The 19,111-nt window shown below is 36.8% G+C and overlaps 1 protein-coding gene across 2 annotated transcripts in view; it reads right to left on the bottom strand.

Moving 5' to 3' along the window:
- Window positions 1–19,111, bottom strand: part of COMMD10 (COMM domain containing 10) — a 199,654-nt gene that overhangs the window by 160,002 nt on the left and 20,541 nt on the right. The window contains exons 5-6 of one of the 2 annotated variants that reach the window (XM_066382065.1): window positions 5,206–5,316; window positions 2,207–2,356 (exon numbers count right to left, since the gene is read on the bottom strand). In XM_066382065.1, the coding sequence (XP_066238162.1) occupies window positions 2,318–2,356; window positions 5,206–5,316 (150 nt within the window). In that variant the 3' untranslated portion in view covers window positions 2,207–2,317. Of the gene's footprint in view, window positions 1–2,206; window positions 2,357–5,205; window positions 5,317–19,111 lie in introns of those variants that run through there. The other variant, XM_066382062.1, reaches the window with a different exon arrangement.

Here is a 19,111-nt window from a genome sequence, read left to right as displayed (position 1 = left end):
ACATATAAAACTGCTATTCTATAAATAAAAAAACCTCAACTGTCTATGATTAGCCTGGAACTAGTTATACTATAACCTAATATAGCCATATAACTATCTTGGGGATTATTAAGTCTCTTTGTTATAAAGAAATTAATACAAGTGACAGAATGTAACAAAAAAGTCAATTGTGTAGAAGGCTTTTAATAAATTTCATCTTGGCAAATGATCACATACAAATTAAACACTGAACCCATGATGATTTCATTTATTTGTTCTGTACATATCTGATTAATAAGCATTAATTCTGTTAATGGAAACAAAGCAAATTCTATTGTTGTATACAGATTAGAAATGTAAACACTTAGCATTTCCCACAACTACTGACTTCACAAATTATTCTGAATGTTATTTCAAATAATACTGTGACTGCCAGAGGTTAGGAAAGCAAAGAGCTCTGCTGCCCCCTAATGAAATAAAACAAAACAAAAACAAAAACAAAAACCCAAGAAATAAACAGAAAGCTCAGAAAAACTCCTTTTGAGTTATCTGTAGAACAGGAAAACAATCTTATTTTGCTAAATGCAATCGACAAACACTAAGACAACTAAAAACAACTAGAATATATATCAAATACTGTAGGAAAAACTAGAATCATCTACTTTCATGATAAAATTAGTAGCAAAACAGGAAAGTCTTGAGACAGAAATATTCTAAGAGAAAGAAGACCAGTAAAACAATGTTATCAAATGTGATAGCAATAAAATCTTCACTGCAGGCTACACTTTCCATGTGTATATTGAAAGTGAATGAGAAGAAATTGTTAGAAATCACACTCTGCAGTGAATTATCATATTTTTCACTCCATAAGACACACTTTTTTCCCCAAAAAAGTGGAGAGGAAAATGCCATGCATTTTATGGAGGGAAAAATATGGTATCTTATTAAATATTTTAACACATCATTAGGTTCAGAATATTTTTTTTCTTATTTTCCTCCTTAAAACCCTAGGAGGTCAGGTGCATCTTATGGAGTGAAAAATACAGCACCATAAGTTTTCAGTTTAGCAGCTCAAAAGTAAATACCATCAAATTATTCTCTCAAATTTGCAATGACTGTAATTCTCTCAGAATAACTTTAATATTTATATTTTCAAGATACCTACCCTATATCCTGACCAGGTGGTGGCACAGTGGATAGAGCGTCGGACTGGGATGCAGAGGACCCAGGTTCGAGACCCCGAGGTCACCAGCTTGAGCGCGGGCTCATCTGCTATTAGCAAAAGTTTACCAGCTTGGACCCAAGGTCGCTGGCTCGAGCAAGAGGTTACTCGGTCTGCTGAAGGCCCGCGGTCAAGGCACATATGAGAAAGCAATCAATGAACCATGAAGGTGTCAAAATGAAAAACTGATGATTGATGCTTCTCATCTCTCTCGTACCTGTCTGTCCCTATCTATCCCTCTCGCTGACTCTATCTCCATCCCTGTATAAAAAAAGAAAAAGAAAAAGATACCTACCCTATAAAATAAACATTAAAAGTAATTTTGCCTAGGCCCTTACTAGTTGGCTCAGCAGTAGAGTGTTGGCCCAGCGTGTGGAAATCCCGGTTTGATTACTGGTCAGGGCACACAGGAGAAGCACCCATCTGCTTCTCCACTCTTCCCCCTCTCCTTTCTCTCTTTCTCTCTCTTCCCCTTCTGCAGCCAAGGCTCCATGGGAACAAAGTTGGCCGGGGCACTGAGGACAGCTCCATGGCCTCCACCTCAGGTGCTAGAATGGCTCCAGCCACAACAAAGCAATGCTCAAGATGGGCTGAGCATCGCTCCCTGGTGGGCATGCTGGGTGGATCCCGGTTGAGTGCATGCAGGAGTCTGACTGCCTCCCCGCTTCTAACTTCGGCAAAATACAATACGATACGATACGATACGATACAATACATACAATACAATAAATACAATACAATAAAAATAAAACATCCTCCATACTAACATTCCTTTAACCTAATATTCCAACCTGTCAAGAATCCCCATATTCTCATTTCAGAAAAGAACAAATGTCTAGGAAAAAATAGTGTGTTGTCCTTAATAACAGGAGTTACATAACAACATTCAGGAACCAGATATAATAAGAGTACAATACAAAGAATAGAATACTAGATCATAAAAACAGGGAGAATGTAAACAAAGAAGCAAACAAAAAGTAACAATTCTAGCATTTCACCAAGGGGAACAGAAAGGTCTAGTGGTTAACTGTTCCTTTACAGCTAGGGCACACCACATCACTTGGAGATGGCAAATTTCTGTCCAGGTTGTCAGTAGTTGCACACTCCATCACATTGTTAGCAGATAGAAGAAACAGGGACCAAATCCACATAATGCTTTAAAGGAGACAGGCAACACAGAGAAAGGAGTTTACTTAAATCTACTCACAGAATAAAAATATCCTTTACATTTATGTGCCACTGCTCTTTCTCTTGAATGTCTATTTATTAATGAAAATGCTTCTTTATCTCTGCAAGTTATAAATGTGATCAACTGTCTATTCAAAATTTCAGAAAAGCAACACAGAAAATATAAATGTACCCAGATTTATCTCTCAAATGAGTTGGATCTCATATCTGTATTAATTTCCTGAATAATATAAATTAAAAACATGACTCGTACTAGAAGCATTACTCATTCATTCCTACGGCCTAAAAATATAACAGAGACATAGACATATTTTGAAGATATCATACAGTTGCTGGGAAGACTTAAGCATCCCAAAATCAAGCATTGCCAAAGACATGCTTAAAGCAAATCCAATATTGGTCAAAATAGTATCCTTCCAACCCACAAATTGCGTTTAGCCACTTACACTTAACACATGGTAGTCAAGAGTAGTACAATAGTGAAGGCATACAGTAACTTGGAAGATGAATGCATGTATGCACGTGCGTATATGTGTGTTTGCACTCATGCAGTGGTCCCAGTCTAGACACTGAGTTACAGATTATGATGCTAAAGGAATGACTTTTCAAGTAAAAGGGAGGGGAGAAAAAAAGGTCCAGGCTGTCCCTTGCCTCTCCAAATCCCAGTAAGAATAAATATGAAAAATATGATCAAAAGAAAGAATGCAAGGGGAAAAAAAAATAAAATGTTAATTTCATCAGAAATGACAACTTTGGTTTAAAACAAAGAGATTCAAAAAAAAAAAAAAACCAAAGAGATTCATTCATTCATTAGCTTCATGAAGTTTTATTGATGATGATGATTATGATGGAGATATGGAAATGGTAGCAGCCAGCATTTACTGAGCATTTACCGTAATACTAGGCATTGAACTAGTATTTTACATTTACTGAGCATTTAAGCTTCCTTCATATAAAAGCTGTGAAAGAGATATGCCCATTTACCTATGAAGAACAGACACATAAGGGTTAAGTAATTCACCCAAGCTTACACTACTACTAAATTGCACAGCATATATAATATACCAGTCAGTTTGACTCTCAATCACTAAGTTTATATTATTTCTGGTAAAAATGTGTGAAATGAAATGATACTTTTGAAACACTGTAATACATTAATAAGTTATATATAATAACTAACTTGATTTGAGATCCAAGATGGCATCTGACTAGATAGATGTTACACTTAAATCCTCCCATAACCAAAGTGAAATTACAGCTAACATACAGAGTAACCTGAATAACCAACTGAAGACTAGCTTAACAGAAGTCTTATAACCAAGGATTTACAGAAGAAACCACATCAAGACTTGTAGGAAAGGTTGAGATGTGAAAATGACTGGCCCCAATCCCGCAGGCAGCAGCTGAGATCCCAGAGGGATATCTCAGCCGAAAACATTCCCCTGAGGAGCATAGGGTCTCAACTCCACACCAGGCATCCCAGCCCAGAGCACGAAAGCTGGGAATAAGCACTCACATATCACTGTAAAAATCAGCAGGGTTTCTCATTCCCTGGGAGAGACAGAAGTATAGTAGAGATACAGAAATCCCATTAAGGGGCAATGCACAACATCTTGTTCACAGCCACTCATCCCGAGCTCCAGAGAAGGGAGGGTGGAATAGATTGGAGTCTTGTGTGAAGAGACCAGCACTTGTGGCTCTGGGGACAGAGCTGAGTGGACAGCCTGTGCTGAGTCCCTTTCCCACTTTGTGAAGTCATCTTTCTTAGGTGGAATGACTACATAATTTTGTTAACCAATGTCATCCCTACAAATTCAACAATAATAATAATAAAAGATCCAATTCAATTGCCTAAAATTTTGTAGCCAGGAAAACTGGGCTATGCACTGGATCCAGTTCTTAGGGGAGACAGAAACAGGCATGATATAACAAACAGTGAAAGTGCTAACAAAAAAGTCATAATATTCCTATCCTTCAATATCCTTCCAATGTCATAAATAAAAACACTACTTTCATTATTCTCTGATCACACTCAGCCATAGTCATTTCTCCTTCCTCATATCTTTCTCCCTCATTCTTACCTCCAGTTTATGTCTTAAAACGAGACACTTTAATTTGTTTAGGGAGCAAAAGCTCCCTCTCCCTTTTTTATCTTAAAGGAATAATTACTATTTAAAAATATAAAAAATAGCTCCCATTGATATCTTAAATATGTATTTCTCTATCCGCTACAGTAAGAAAAACTATTCCATAAAACTCTTTAACCTTTAATAACACATTCAAGTTTTCTGAAACTAATACTAAAGAAGAAATCATCATGCAGTACAAAACTAATCCAGAATTTTATTTTGCAAGAGCTGGGATTTAAACACATGCACACACATACTACCAAAACACAAACACAACTCAATTCCTCCTCGTAACTCAGCACTGGATGAACAGTCAACTATATTCCCTCTACCATACATTCGGCCTAAACCACAAGGCACCTAGGAATATCCACAAATAGCTAAGACATTAAAATAATTTTATATGGCTACTACCAGTTTTTCCATTGCAGAACTTAAAGGAACACATTATGAAATGTTCTTGCAAAAAAGGCACCTTACAAGATAAGCTATTTCTTTAAATAAATAACAAAATAGGTAAATGTGACAAAACCTGCCACGAAGATGTCAATTTGTTAAATCTTTTAAAATTTTAATTGCGTTTAAATTTTCAATCCAGAGAACAAAGGGATTTTCAATCCCTTCCAACAATAAAGCACCAGACCTACTAAAAAAACTACATCATTTCAATGGGCTATCATTTCTTACCTTTGAATCTTCATTGCTCACTCCTAGTTGTAACACGGCTCGAGGGGATTTGAGTTTTGCTTGGGCAGAGTGAGCCATCTGAAGGTTAAGCTGCCATCCGACCGTCTCTAGCTATAGAAGACAAGTGCAGGTTAGAATCAGATGATACAGGAGGAAGAAAACAGACAACCTGAAGCACACCTCCACTCAGCAGGAATGAGCAGGGTAGCCCGGACTTCCTGGAAAGTCAGTCCAGAGCCCCTTTAACCTGCATACTCTGTAAATTCTTTCCTTAAGCTCATTCAATTGGCCTCATGCCATGCTTGTCAAATTCATCAGGGAAACTGGTCTTTAAATACAATCTGTTCTAAGAATAAAAGTTCTAAGATTAAGCAATAAAGTACAATAAGAGAGTCAATAGTTTTTAAATAGTACATTACTATTTGAAAATAGTACATTTTAAAGCCAGTGATTTTTAAATAGTTATACATTTTAACTAGTAAATAGTATGTATTGGTCACTTCAATGACCTTCCATTATGTTTCAAAACCCCTTGCATTAGGTTGAACACAGGTAAGTTTTTGTTGTTGTTTTAATTTAGAGGGAAATTGAAGTACCCAGATGGTAAGGGGTTCACACATTCAGACACAGTGAGACTGGAATAGAGCCAGGCAAAGAATTTCTATCTACTAGTGAGCAGGTGTTACCCAATAGACTATCATGCTTTCTAAAGTACTCTAACTTACTATGGTTCCCAGTTATGACAGAAACTAATTAGAACATTTCCTTTGAATTTATTAACAGCAAAATCTCATCAGGTAAGACAAAAATAGTAAAGACAGACTAAAGCAGCAAAAATGCGGCTTTATTGAACTTGACAGATTATTGGTTTCTCCAACTTTAGAAGTATAAGTGTAAAATTTTATATTTAATTTCCAGTAAACCTCAAGCATCAATATTTAGGGAAGTATTGTGAATGTAACTCTCTTATGCCTCTGATAACTTGACTCTAATAATTGATCTAGTAAAACTACCTTAGCTGCATTGGTAAGAATGGCAGCCTCACAACAATTTTTACTTACCCAGAATACTAATTGCTAACTTGAAAGCCTGTTCAACAGCCAGAATCACAGCAGTGACTCAGAGCCAATTTGGAGAGAGAGCAATGAAAGTATTATCTATTGTAGAGAGGATGTGATGAGAAAATAAAGATACAGTTCTGTTCCCTTTGGCACTGAACCTTTTAGATGTTAAGTGTAAAATGGGGGAAGATGTTGAAAAAACATATTCATAATACCACAAGTAAAAAATCAATTTAATAGTGCATGTTAAATAAGGATCTTTAATGTATTGATCTTTAACACTTGATTACAGTATGCATAGTCTCTAATACCAGTCCACCACTATTTTCAATAGTCACCTACAATGGACACTCCAATAAAATAGGGGGAAAAATGCCATAACCACTCTCATTTATACAACCAAATATACACATCACCTTCTAGGAATTCATATGAACCTATAAGACAGTGTTTTGATCTCATTTAACTGGTTTTATCTCTATACTATAACCACTTAAGATAAATGATGAAGATAAATATTAAGTAACTAAATTAAGCATATGCCCATGTGGTCAGACCTTTGCACAAATCTATGCTTAGTCATTGTATAAAGGTTGTGTAGAATTAAAAGGAACTTAAAGCTATGCTTTGGTTCATGGTTAAGTTGTCACTCACTAGTTATATAGCCCTGAAGTCACAATCTTCTAAGTTCTCAAGTTCCTCATATGAAATGGAAATATGCCTGACCAGGCAGTGGCGCAGGGGATAGTGTTGGCCTTAAACACTGAGGACCTAGGTTCGAAACCCTGAGGTCACCGGCTTGAATGCAAGCTCACCAGCTTGAGCACAGGGTTACTGTACTGGCTTCAGTATGGGATCACAGACATGACCCCATGGTAGCTGGCTTGAGCCCAAGGTTGCTGGCTTGAGCAATGGGTCTCTGGCTCAGTTGGAGCCCCCAGGTCAAGGCATATATGAGAAGCAAGCAGTGAACAACTAAGGGACCACAACTACACTGCTCACAAAAATTAGGGGATCAGGGAACGTGCAGATACTCCAGTACTTTCAGCCTTTTGTACAGTGCATTTTCACCAATGAAATAAAAGTTGGTCTTGCATCTCATTTGCATAATCAAATAACTTTCTTTGACTTGTCATTTGCTCTTCTGATGTTCTTGTTTAATAAAAAAATCAAATGCTTCTTTTTTTTATTGCTTCATATTCATTTTGAAATATCCCCTAATTTTTGTAAGCAGTACATGAATGGATACTTCTCATCTCTTATTTCCTGTCTGTCCCTTTCTGTCTCTCTCTCTAAAAAAAAAAAAAAAAAAAAAAAAAATATATATATATATATATATATATATATATATATATATATATATATATATATATATATATATAAAGAAATGAAAATAAATCTATTTAAACTATCTACTTTTCTAAATTACTGGTAATATCAAATAAAAATGCATAGTCAAAGCATTATAAACAGAAGACATTTCAATCACCTCATTTTTTTCTATAGTATCTTTTAGAGTGGCATTTTATATATAGATTGAACTGAAATGAATCAAAACCATTTACATGAAAGGTAATTTTTTAAAAAGTCATGACTGAAAATGAGTTTGTGAATTGGCTTTCTTTAATTCCATAGTCTTTCTATTGAATTTTGTGATGTAAAAACTATTTGTCCCGAGACCAAGTGAAAGATTAATTTATAAAGTAAATAATATTGCTAATCTCACATGTAGATATATGCACATATACATACTCATACAAAAAATATTTATAGGAAATGATCAGTATTCAGAAAACTTAAATAAAGAGAAAATATAGGAAGAATAACTAGAATTATAAAGGAATGCTTCACAGTTACACAGAATAAGAAAAACAAAACAAACTCTTTTTAGTAACACTAGGAGACAAAACCAACTGCTTGACATAGCTACTCTCATTCTCCCCATTTTACAAATTAAAAATGTAAAATGTAAACATTTCGTGAATTGGAATCAAGAATATATGGAGGTTATGTTATTATTGCAACCTTTCTCTACGCTTGAAATTATATCAAAATCAAAAGTTACAAGAAATTCATTCAAGTAAGAATTAGCAATGAATGCTAAATCTAAAGTGAAGGAAGTTTGATTTAGAACGCATAGTCACAAAGTATCTACCCATAATTGCTTTTAAGCTATAAAATAAAATTTTGCAGTGGAGAAAACAAACAGCATCTTTACCAAGAGATCAAAATTAAGGTCACCAAAGAGTGGCAAATGGACACCACACTACTCTAGGTGTAATATCCTACAAAGACCACAATCTCACTTACACAGCTTTCTATCCAAACAACATAATTTTGATAAAAAAAGCCTGGTGTGCTCTGAGGATACTAATATTGCCATCTTTATTTAAATTCCACTAAGTTTACAAATCCTATGCTTATCAGTAGAATCAGACTTTCATCCTAGTTTTCTATTCATTTGAAATAAAAATGGCAAAATGATAAATACAGACTGGCCTGTGCAGATGGAAAAATAATAATGAGTTCCCATTGAGATGGAAATACTGCAAGAACAGTTTCCGGAGGAATAATCCAAAGAGCAGTTTATTTTTTAATGGTAACTTTGAGACACCTCTTAGACAGCCAAGGAGATTATCAAGTAGGCGTTAGCCAGCTGGCTCAGTGGTAGAGCATCAGTCCAGCATGTGTATATCTCAGGTTCAATTCCCAGTCAAGGCACACAGAAGAAGTGACCATCTGCTTCTCTACCCCTCCTCCTCTTGCTTCTTTCTCTTTCTTTCTCTCTCTCTCTCTCTCTCTCTCTCTCTCCCTCCTGCAGCCCTAGCTCAACTGGAGTGAGTTTGCCCCAGGTGCTAAGGATGGCTCCACGGTCTGCCTCAGATGCTAAGAAGAACTCAGCTGCTGAGCAATGGAGCAACACCCCAGATGGGCAGACCATCACCCCTATTGGGCTTGCAGGGTGGATCCTGGTCAGGGCAGATGTGGGAGTCTGCCTCTGCCTCCCCTCCTCTCACGAAAGGAAGGAAGGAAGGAAGGGAGGGAGGGAGGGAGGGAGGGAGGGAGGGAGGGAGGGAAGGATGGAAGGGGGAGGGAGGGAGGGAGGGAAGAGAAGGATGGAAGGGGGAGGAGGGATGGAGGGAGGGAGGGAGGGAGGGAGGGAGGAAATAAATTATCAAGTAGACTCATGCTAAAGAAAAAATTTTTTGTTATAAAATAGTATTGAAACTCTGATGTCCAGATGAGATCACCAGGGAAGTAGCATGTATACACTCACATACACACACACACACACACACACACACACACACACACACACACACAGAAATATTATTCAGCCATATAAAGGAGGAAATCCTGCCATTTGCAACAACTTTAATGGACCTTGAGGGCCCTACGCTACATGACATAAGTCAGAAAGAGAAAGACATGTAACAGAGGCCTCACTTAAATGTGGAATCTTAAAAAAAAAAGAAAAAAAAAAAAGAAAGGAAAACAATAAAACCTGTCTGACCTGTGGTGGCGCAGTGGATAAAGCTTCAACCTAGAATGCTGAGGTTGCTGGTTCAAAACCCCTGGCTTGCTGGGTCAAAGCACATACGAGAAGAAACTGTTGAGTTGATGCTTCCTGCTCTTCCCCCACCCCCACCTTTCTCTCTCTCTCTCTTCTCTCTAAAAGCAATATATAATATTTTTTAAATAAAGGAAAAGAAAAAAACCTTCAATACATGGAACAGACCAGTGGTTGCCAGAGGGAGAGGGTAGGAAGTGGGTGAAATAAGTAGAGTGGGCCAAAGGTACGAACTTCCAGTTATAAAGAAAATAAATCCTGGAGATACAATGTATAGCATGGTGACTATAGTTAATAATACTGCCTTGTTTATTTGAAAGTTGCTCAGACAAAATCATAAAAGTTCTTATCACAAGAAAAAAAAATTGTAACCATCATTAGAAGTAAAATGATAAAATGATAGAAAAAGATATATCATATAAATGTTAATCAAAACAAAGCAGGAAGAGCTATGAAATTACCAAAGATAAAAAACCTTAACAATAAAAAGGTCAGTTACGACAAAGCAATGCTAAATGTCCTAATGTATATGCACCAAACAGAGAAGCTGCAAAATATGTGAAGTAAAAAATTGATAGAACTATAAGAAGTAGACAAATCTGGCCTGACCAGGCAGTGGTGCAGTGGATAGAGCATTGGACTAGGATGCAGAGGACCCAGGTTCGAGACCCCGAGGTTGCCAGCTTGAGCGCGGACTCCTCTGGTTTGAGCAAAGCTCACCAGCTTGGACCCAAGGTCGCTGGCTTGAGCAAGGGGTTACTCGGTCTGCTGAAGGCACATGTGAGAAAGCAATCAATGAACAACTAAGGTGTCGCAATGAAAAACTGATGATTGATGCTTCTTATCTCTCTCCATCCCTGTCTGTCTGTCCCTATCTATCCCTCTCTCTGACTCTCTCCCTGTCTCTGAAAAAAAAAAAGTAGACAAATCTACAATTACAGTTAGAGACGTCAATGCCTGATTCTCAACATTGATAGAATAATTAGACAGAAACCAGAAAGAATGTAGAATTCAACACCATCAACAACCAAAAGAATCTGATTGGCATTTACAGAACACTACACTCAAAAACAGAGAACACATTCTTTTCAAGCACCCACAGGACATATACCAGAACAGACCATATTCTGGGTCATAAAACACATTTTAACAAATAAAAAGAACTGAAATCATGCAAAATATGTTCTCTGACCATAATTGTACCAAATCAGAAATGAAGAAAAAGATAAGAGGAAAATCCCCAAACACTTGGAAACTAAACAGCATACTTCGAAATAAACCATGACTCAAAAGAGAAGTCTCAAGTAAAATAAAAATGTATATTCAACTGACTGAAAATGAAAACACAGCATATCAAAATTTGTGATACTGCTGCAGCAATGCTGAGAAGTACAAGCACAAATGCTTAAGTTTGAAAAGAGAAAAAATATCTCAAATCAATGATCAAAGAACCTCAAGAACCACAGCCAAAAAATTATTTTCAACCAACTCCCACAGCTTATTCAAAAATTAACTCAATAGATATCACAGACATAAAAATATAAATAAAAATACAATTTTCATGACAAAGAAAATTAAGCAAGTTCTTAGATAATTAAGGGCAAGGGAAAGAGTTCTCAGGTTTGACACCGAAAGCAAAATCCCTAACAAAAAAACAATTGGTAAAATAATTTTCACTAAAAAGAAAATTTTTGTTCTCCAAATATCCCTATTAAGAGGGTTGTAAAGTCAAGCTACAGATTGAGGAAAAATATTTACAAACCACGTATCTGACAGGATTAGTATCTAAAATATATAAACAATTCTCAAACCTCAACATGGGGAAAATAATCCTATCAGAAAAATGTGCAAAATACATGAAGAGACATTTCTCTGAAGAGGATATATAGATGTCAAATAAACACAAGAAAAATATTTCAGCATCATTAGTTACCTGGGTAAAGCAAATTAAAACTAGAATGATATATCACTAAATACCTATCCGAACAGTTAAAATAAAAAATGGTGACAACTTGGCAAGGATTCAAAGGAAGTGGATCCTTGATACTGTGCTGATGGGAATTCAAAATGATACAACCACTCTGAAGTGGTCTGGCAGTTTCTTACAACAGTAAACATACAACTACCATAGAACCCAGCAATAGCACTCCTTGGCACTTATTCTAGAGAAACAAAAACTATGCTCATGCAAAAACCTAGACACAAATGTCTAAACAACTTTATTTGTAATAATCAAACCTGGAAAAAACATAGATGTTTTATCAAAGGCTGAATGCTTAAGTAATCTGTTTTATGTACATACGACTTAGCAATAAAAAGGAATAACTATTAATACATTAACAACCAGAATGAATTTCCAGAGAATTATGGTGAATTAAAAAAAGGTCAATCCCAGAACATTATATACTGTCAGGTTCCATTTACTTCACGTTTCTTAAAATCATAGAAATCATAAAAAATTATAAATGGAGAATAAATTAGTGGTTGCCTGAGGGGCATGAAAGAAAGGTGGGCATGGCTATTTAAGGGTTACATACGTGATTGTTAAGACAAAAATGTTCTGTATATTGACTGTATAAATGTCAATGTCCTGGTTATGATATTGTATGATAACACAATATGTGTTTTTGAGGGGCCTGCCCAGGCAGTGGGGCAGTGGAAAGAGTGTCAGTCTGGGACACTGAAGACGCAGGTTCGAAACCTCGAGGTAGCCAGCTTGAGCAAAGGCTCACCAGCTTGAGCGTGGGGTTGCTGGCTTGAAGCTCAAGGTTGCTAGCTTGAGTCCAAGGTCACTGGCTTGAGCAAGAGGTCACTGCCTCGGTTGGAGCCCCCCCCAAGATAAAGCAGTCAACGAACAATTAAGGTGCCGCAACTATGAGTTGATGCTTCTCATCTCTCTTCCTTCCTGTCTGTTGGTCCCTGTCTGTCCCCCTCTCTCTCTTGCTTAAAAAAAAAATGTTATTGGGGGAAACTGGGTAAGAGTCGTGAGGCTCTCTGTATTATTTCTTACAACTGCATGTAAATCTAAAGTCATCTCAAAAGGCTAATTCATTTAAAAAGAAAAAGGGTATGTGAAAGGATTCATATAAATAATTATTAAAATTTTGCTCAATTCATATTTATACCTCATTCTTAGATATATGATTGTGGCATTTAAATAAACATACTCCCCTAAAAGGTCCCTATAATTCTAGTTGGCTTTTCCATATTCTTTGTTTCCTAAAACTAAACATTTAAAATGAAGCATGAGATAAGAACTTTTTCTAAATCTTTCACACAGAAGGACATTTTTCAATTTAATGTAATCTGTTTAATAAGGTTAGCTTTTTAAAGCATTTCTCATTATAAACGGTATCACTGAGAAAGCAATACATGCTGAGAAGAATCCATTTATGAATGTATGAGTTCATACTTATGATCCCTTAAAATGGCATGTGTGTATGTATGTGTATATAATTAAATCTTTGTTTAAAATAATAGATTCAGAGTAATTTTACATTTTTCCACAATGGAAAGTTTCCATTATTTCCATTCTAATGTATGGAAATTTATTTCCTTAGGCAAATATGTACAATTTGCCAAAGGACACAAGATGATACCATTCAAGTACATGTCATTAAAAACATGGTACACCAGTTAACAATAAGAGCTATCAAATGATTAGACCTCAACTTTTTATCTTTATTTCTAAGGAAAATGCTGTAGAATATGAAAGTACTTACGATCAGCTCAAATAGGTTCATTAATAAAATCAGCAAAATTTTAAACAGTTTGTCATTTGGAAGCCCTGCAGGAGATAGCAGATTTTATTTCCCATTTTAAAGCCAGCATTGCCTCACTTATAAAGTTGCATTCTAAAAAATCTCTTTGTTTGGAACTTAAAACAAATTGGCAAATGAGTAACATTATAAATGGTGATTATATTATTAAGTAGTTTAATAGAAGGGATGCAAGTGGTTCTTTACTTTTGTCCTATCTAAAAAGAAATAAGAATAATAAAGTTCCACCACCCAACAGCTAAAAACAAGTAATATCTTGGCATTAAAAGAAACCTTAGATTTCCAGAATACTATATATGTTTTTCTTAAATATTATAAATAGCAGGTCCTCAAATGATTTTGTTTCATTCAACATCATTTCACTATGAAGTTGATGAGAGAAGAAAAAATTCATTTCCAGCCACTGTCTGTGTGATGTCTGCACATCCTCCCCATGTGTGTGTGGGTTTTCTCTGGGTCCACCAGTTTCCTCCTACATCCAAGGATGTGTACAGTAGGTGAACTGGCATGTTTCAATTGTCGCATTGTAAATGAGTGTGCGTGAGTGGCCCAGAGATGGAAGAGCATCCTGTCCAGGGTCACTCCCTACTTTGCGCCCTGAGCTGCCGGGACAGGCTCTCACCCCAGCAGCCTTGAACTAGAATAAGCAGGCTGGAAAACAACTATTGTATTGTTTTCTTTATTTTCCTTAAATGTATGTATGGCTCACATTTATTTCAGTATTTAATATTAGAAATGTTTTGAGTCTTTATTTAGAAATTTGGTTTGTTTGTTTTTTAGAAATTTGGAAATTTTTTTTGAGACCAAAACTATGCCATAGGAACTAAACTCTTGTTTATATCTACTAGCCTATAGTAAAATTGTTTTCATTACATGTCGTTTTGCTTAAAGTCGCAGTTTTCAAGAACCTATCAACAATATTAAGTAAAGACTTACTGAAGTATACAGATATTGATCGACTTACAACCTATGCAACTTACGACCATTCGACTTTATGATCACAATCGCTAGCCACAACTGCTGTGCGTCTGGCAGCGCAAGCGTTGCCCAGCTGGGTGTACAACAGTGCGGACCAGCTTCCAGCAGCACCCCACGGTAGCTGGTTTGAGCGCAAGGTCACTGGCTTGAGCAAGGAGCCACTCGCTCTGCTGTAACCCCCTGGTCAAGGCACATATAAGAAAGCAATCAATGAACAAATACGAAGGAGGAAAGAAAGTGAATGTGATCGCACATGTTTATGAAAAAACCAACTCTGGTAACCCCAACTGCTGCCTCAGATGATGACATCAATGATCCGCAGCCAAGCACCAGCGGCCAATAAAATGTTTCGTAGATGTTTATATATTTTGATATGTTTTGCAATTGGGAAAATGTTTCCTATTGTATTTTTTATACCTGTATTTTGTATTTTTGTATGCACCTGTATTTTGTAATTTTGTATGTTTTGCAAATATTAAATCAGTTGTACTGGTAATGCAGTGTTTTACTTAAACCTGATGAATGTAAAAATAAGAAACAAAATGGTGTAGAGATGATACAAATGGCATAAAATGAACAAAGAAAATTATGATATATATAACAATAATGAAAATGATCAAATATGACTTAAAGATTTTTATAACATCATTTCACAGTACTGTACATATAGCTTATTCAACTTACGACCAAATCGTATTACGACTAGTCTGTTGGAACCAATTGTGATCGTAAGTTGAGCACTAGCTGTATAGCTATCAGCCTTAATGCAACAAGTGTCCAGTTTGAGAAGAAGCCTGGTGTGCTTTTAGGATACTAATGATTCCCATCTTTATTTTAATTCCAGTAAGTTTATGAAACCTACACTTATCAGTAGAATCAGATTTCATCCTTGTTTTGTATTTATTTGAAATAAAAATGGCAAAATAATATATACCGACTGGCCTGTGCAAATGGAAAAATAAAAATGAGTTCCCATTGAGATGGAAAAACTACAAGAACAAGTTCAAGAGGAATGATTCAAAGAGCAGTTTATTTATTTATTTTTTTGGTATTTTTCTGAAGCTGGAAACGGGGAGGCAGTCAGACAGACTCCCGCATGTGCCCGACCGGGATTCACCCGGCACGCCCACCAGGGGGCGATGCTCTGCCCATCTGGGGCGTCGCTCTGTTGTGACCAGAGCCACTCTAGCATCTGATGCAGAGGCCACGGAGCCATCCCCAGCGCCCGGACCATCTTTGCTCCAATGGAGCCTCAGCTGCAGGAGGGGAAGAGAGAGACAGAGAGGAAGGAGAGGGGGAGGGGTGGAGAAGCAGATGGGCGCTTCTCCTGTGTGCCCTGGCCAGGAATCGAACCCGGGACTCCTGCACGCTAAGCTGACACTCTACCACTGAGCCAACCAGCCAAGGCCAAGAACAGTTTATTTTTTTAATGTTAAGTTTGAAATGCTGTTAGACATTTAATGAAATTATCAAGTAGACAGACCCAGACTAGAGAAAATAAATTTTATATAAAATAGTACTGAAACCCTGATGCCTAGATTACATTGCAAGGGAGGGAGGAGGGAAGAGGAAGGAGGGAGGGGGGAGAGAGGAAGGATGGGAGATGGAGGGAGGGAGGGGGAATGGAGGGCAGAAGGGAGAGAGAGAGAGAAGGGAGGGAGGAGGGGGGCAGAGGAGGCAGGAAGGACTGAGTTCTGCCACTATGCAAAATTTAGAGGTTGTAGAAATGAGAAGGTAGCAAATGTGACTAAAAGCAAAAGCAAGAAAGGAGAAAAACCAGAAGAGTATGGACCTAACTTTGATACCATCTTAGATCTGGGGACATGAAAATGAATAAACATCATTTCTGCCCCAAAACTTCAAGTCTAATAATGAAGACAAACACGTACAAAACCAATTGTGATAAACATACCATGCATGTAGAAAATCCTAAGTAAACTGCAAAAAAACCTACTAAAACTAATGGGTGGTTTTAGAAAAATTATAGTACACAAGATTAATACAAAAAACCAATAGTACTTCAATACAGAAACAAACAACTGGAAAATATAAAAAATGCAATTCTATTTACAGTAGCAACCAAAATCATGTAATATACATATATTAGTCCATACAGGCTGCTATAACAAAATGTCAAAGATTAATAATAACAAACATTATGGCTAGAATATTAAAATTATGAACCATAAAAAAAATTTACAAACTGGACTTCATCAAAATTAAAAATTCTGTTCTTCAAAAGTCACCATTAAAAAAAAGGAAGGTAAGGCCCTGGCCAGATGGTTCAGTGGTAGAGCATCGGCCTAGCATGTGGAAGTCCCAGGTTCGATTCCTGGCCAGAGCACACAGGAGAAGAACCCATCTGCTTCTCCACCCTTCCCCCTCTCTTTTCTTTCTCTCTCTTCCCCTTCTGCAGCTAAGGCTCCATTGGAGCAAAGTTGGCTCAGGTGCTGAGAATGGCTCCATGGCCTCCACCTCAGGTGCTAGAATGGGTCCTGTTGCAACGGAGCAATGCCCCGGATGGACAGAGCATTGCCCCCTAGTGGGCATGCCGGGTGGATCCTGGCTGGGCGCATGCGGGAGTCTGTCTCTCTGCCTCTCCACTTCTCACTTCAGAAAAACACACACTAAAAAAAGGAAAGGTAAGCCACAGACTGAGAAAATATTCAAAATACATATACCTGACACAGCACTTGTATATAAACATGTAAAGAGTTCTTACCACTCAATAATAAGACAAATCTATACAAAAATGGGCAAAGATTTGAACACATAGTTCACAAAAGAAATTTACAAGTGGCCAAAAAACACATAAAATGATGTTCAATATCCTTATGTTCAATACCCTTACACACATTAGAATGGCTAAGATTTCAAAGACTGGCAATACCAAGTGCTGGCCAAGATGTAAAGAAACTGCTGGTTGGAATGTAAAATAGTATGAACACTTTTGAAAACTAGAATTTTCTTATAAATACACCTACCCCACAACCCTGTCAATCCACCCCTATGTATTTCCCAAGAGAAATTAAAACATATGTACATACAAAGATGTGTACGTAAATGTTAATAAATTTGTTCAAAATAGTCTCAAACTGGAAATAGCCCAAATATCCATCAATGTGAATGGATAAACAAATTGTGGTACATCCTTATGAGAAAATACTACCCAACAATAAAAAAAAGAGCAAACTATTAATACATGTAACAACATGGATAAATATCAAAATCATAGTCACTGAAAGAAATCAGGCCAAAAAAAGTACATCTGTATGATCTCATTTTTAGAAAATCCTAGAAAATGCAATCTATAGTGACAGAAAGCAGATCCTGGGATCAGGATTAGGAGAGGAAGGGACTGCCAAGGGGCATGAGAAAACTTTTTAGGATGATGAATGTGCTGTGTCTTGATTATGGTAGTGCTCACATGAGTATACAACTATCAAAATGTACAATTTAAAAGAATATTTATTATACTATATAAATTATAATTACATAACATTATTTTTTTAAAGATAAATATACTCAAGGCTGTAACAGAAGAATGTGTAAATATAATGGGAAAACACTTTCAGCTGTCTGCTACTAATCACCTTCTTCACTATTCTCTAGTCATTGGCAAGAACTGAAGGCAATAAGCCTCCAAGGACCAAGCCACACTTCTTGCCTCCTAGAGAAAGAATCTTCTGTGACATTTATAAAGTATTTAAAGACAATGTCAGGATCTCAGAGATGTCCATTATGCGATACAGTATCCACCTTATACAGATGGTGTAATTACCATATACCGTAGCACATGGCTGCAAATAAACTTCTTTAATCAATACTGGAGTTATCCTGCACCCAGACGACTGCCCACCTCCACAAAGCACACTGTACCAGTCACATTGAGTAGGGCTACCCATAAGGCAGTCTCCAGCGGACCTCAAAAATCCAAAAGTAACTGAACCACTATCTTTCTTTAATGTTGCTGCCACAATAAATTATAAGAGGTACAAATGCTTGATTACAAGTATCACAAATTAGGGAAACTTCCTAAGGGATACCCTCAACTTTATATGCCACAAAAGTCAACATCATCTCGCTGCTAGGGTAGCACTTAATTGTACTCCTTGACCAAGGGACTTGGCCAAAATACCTCATCATGGTCTTCATATCCAACTTGTAAGGTCCTGAGGGGAAATATCAATAAATCAGCCTTCAAACCTTTTGCCACCTCTCTACATACCAAGAATATATGAAAATAATCGTACAAGTCTGAGGCCACTGAAAAGTAATTCAACTAATGCTCTCACATTTGGCAGCACTCTGGAAAGGTACATCAAAGTTATTTAGCAAGTACACAGCTTTCAATACTATGATATAATAAGAGTAATCTTGCTAATAGCACAGTTCTTTGGCATTAGTAAAATCTTTATTTAATTTGTTAATGGTTCTGGTTTTAGCTAATTATTTATGAAGCAGAGAACACATTCCTGTTTCAAATAAAATTGACCAAGGGTTTCTCAGACCTTAAA

The sequence above is a fragment of the Saccopteryx leptura genome, chromosome 4 (genome assembly GCF_036850995.1).
Source record: "Saccopteryx leptura isolate mSacLep1 chromosome 4, mSacLep1_pri_phased_curated, whole genome shotgun sequence".
In the NCBI taxonomy this organism is placed as follows: Eukaryota; Metazoa; Chordata; class Mammalia; order Chiroptera; family Emballonuridae; genus Saccopteryx; species Saccopteryx leptura.
This window is presented reverse-complemented; position numbering and strand designations above follow the sequence as displayed.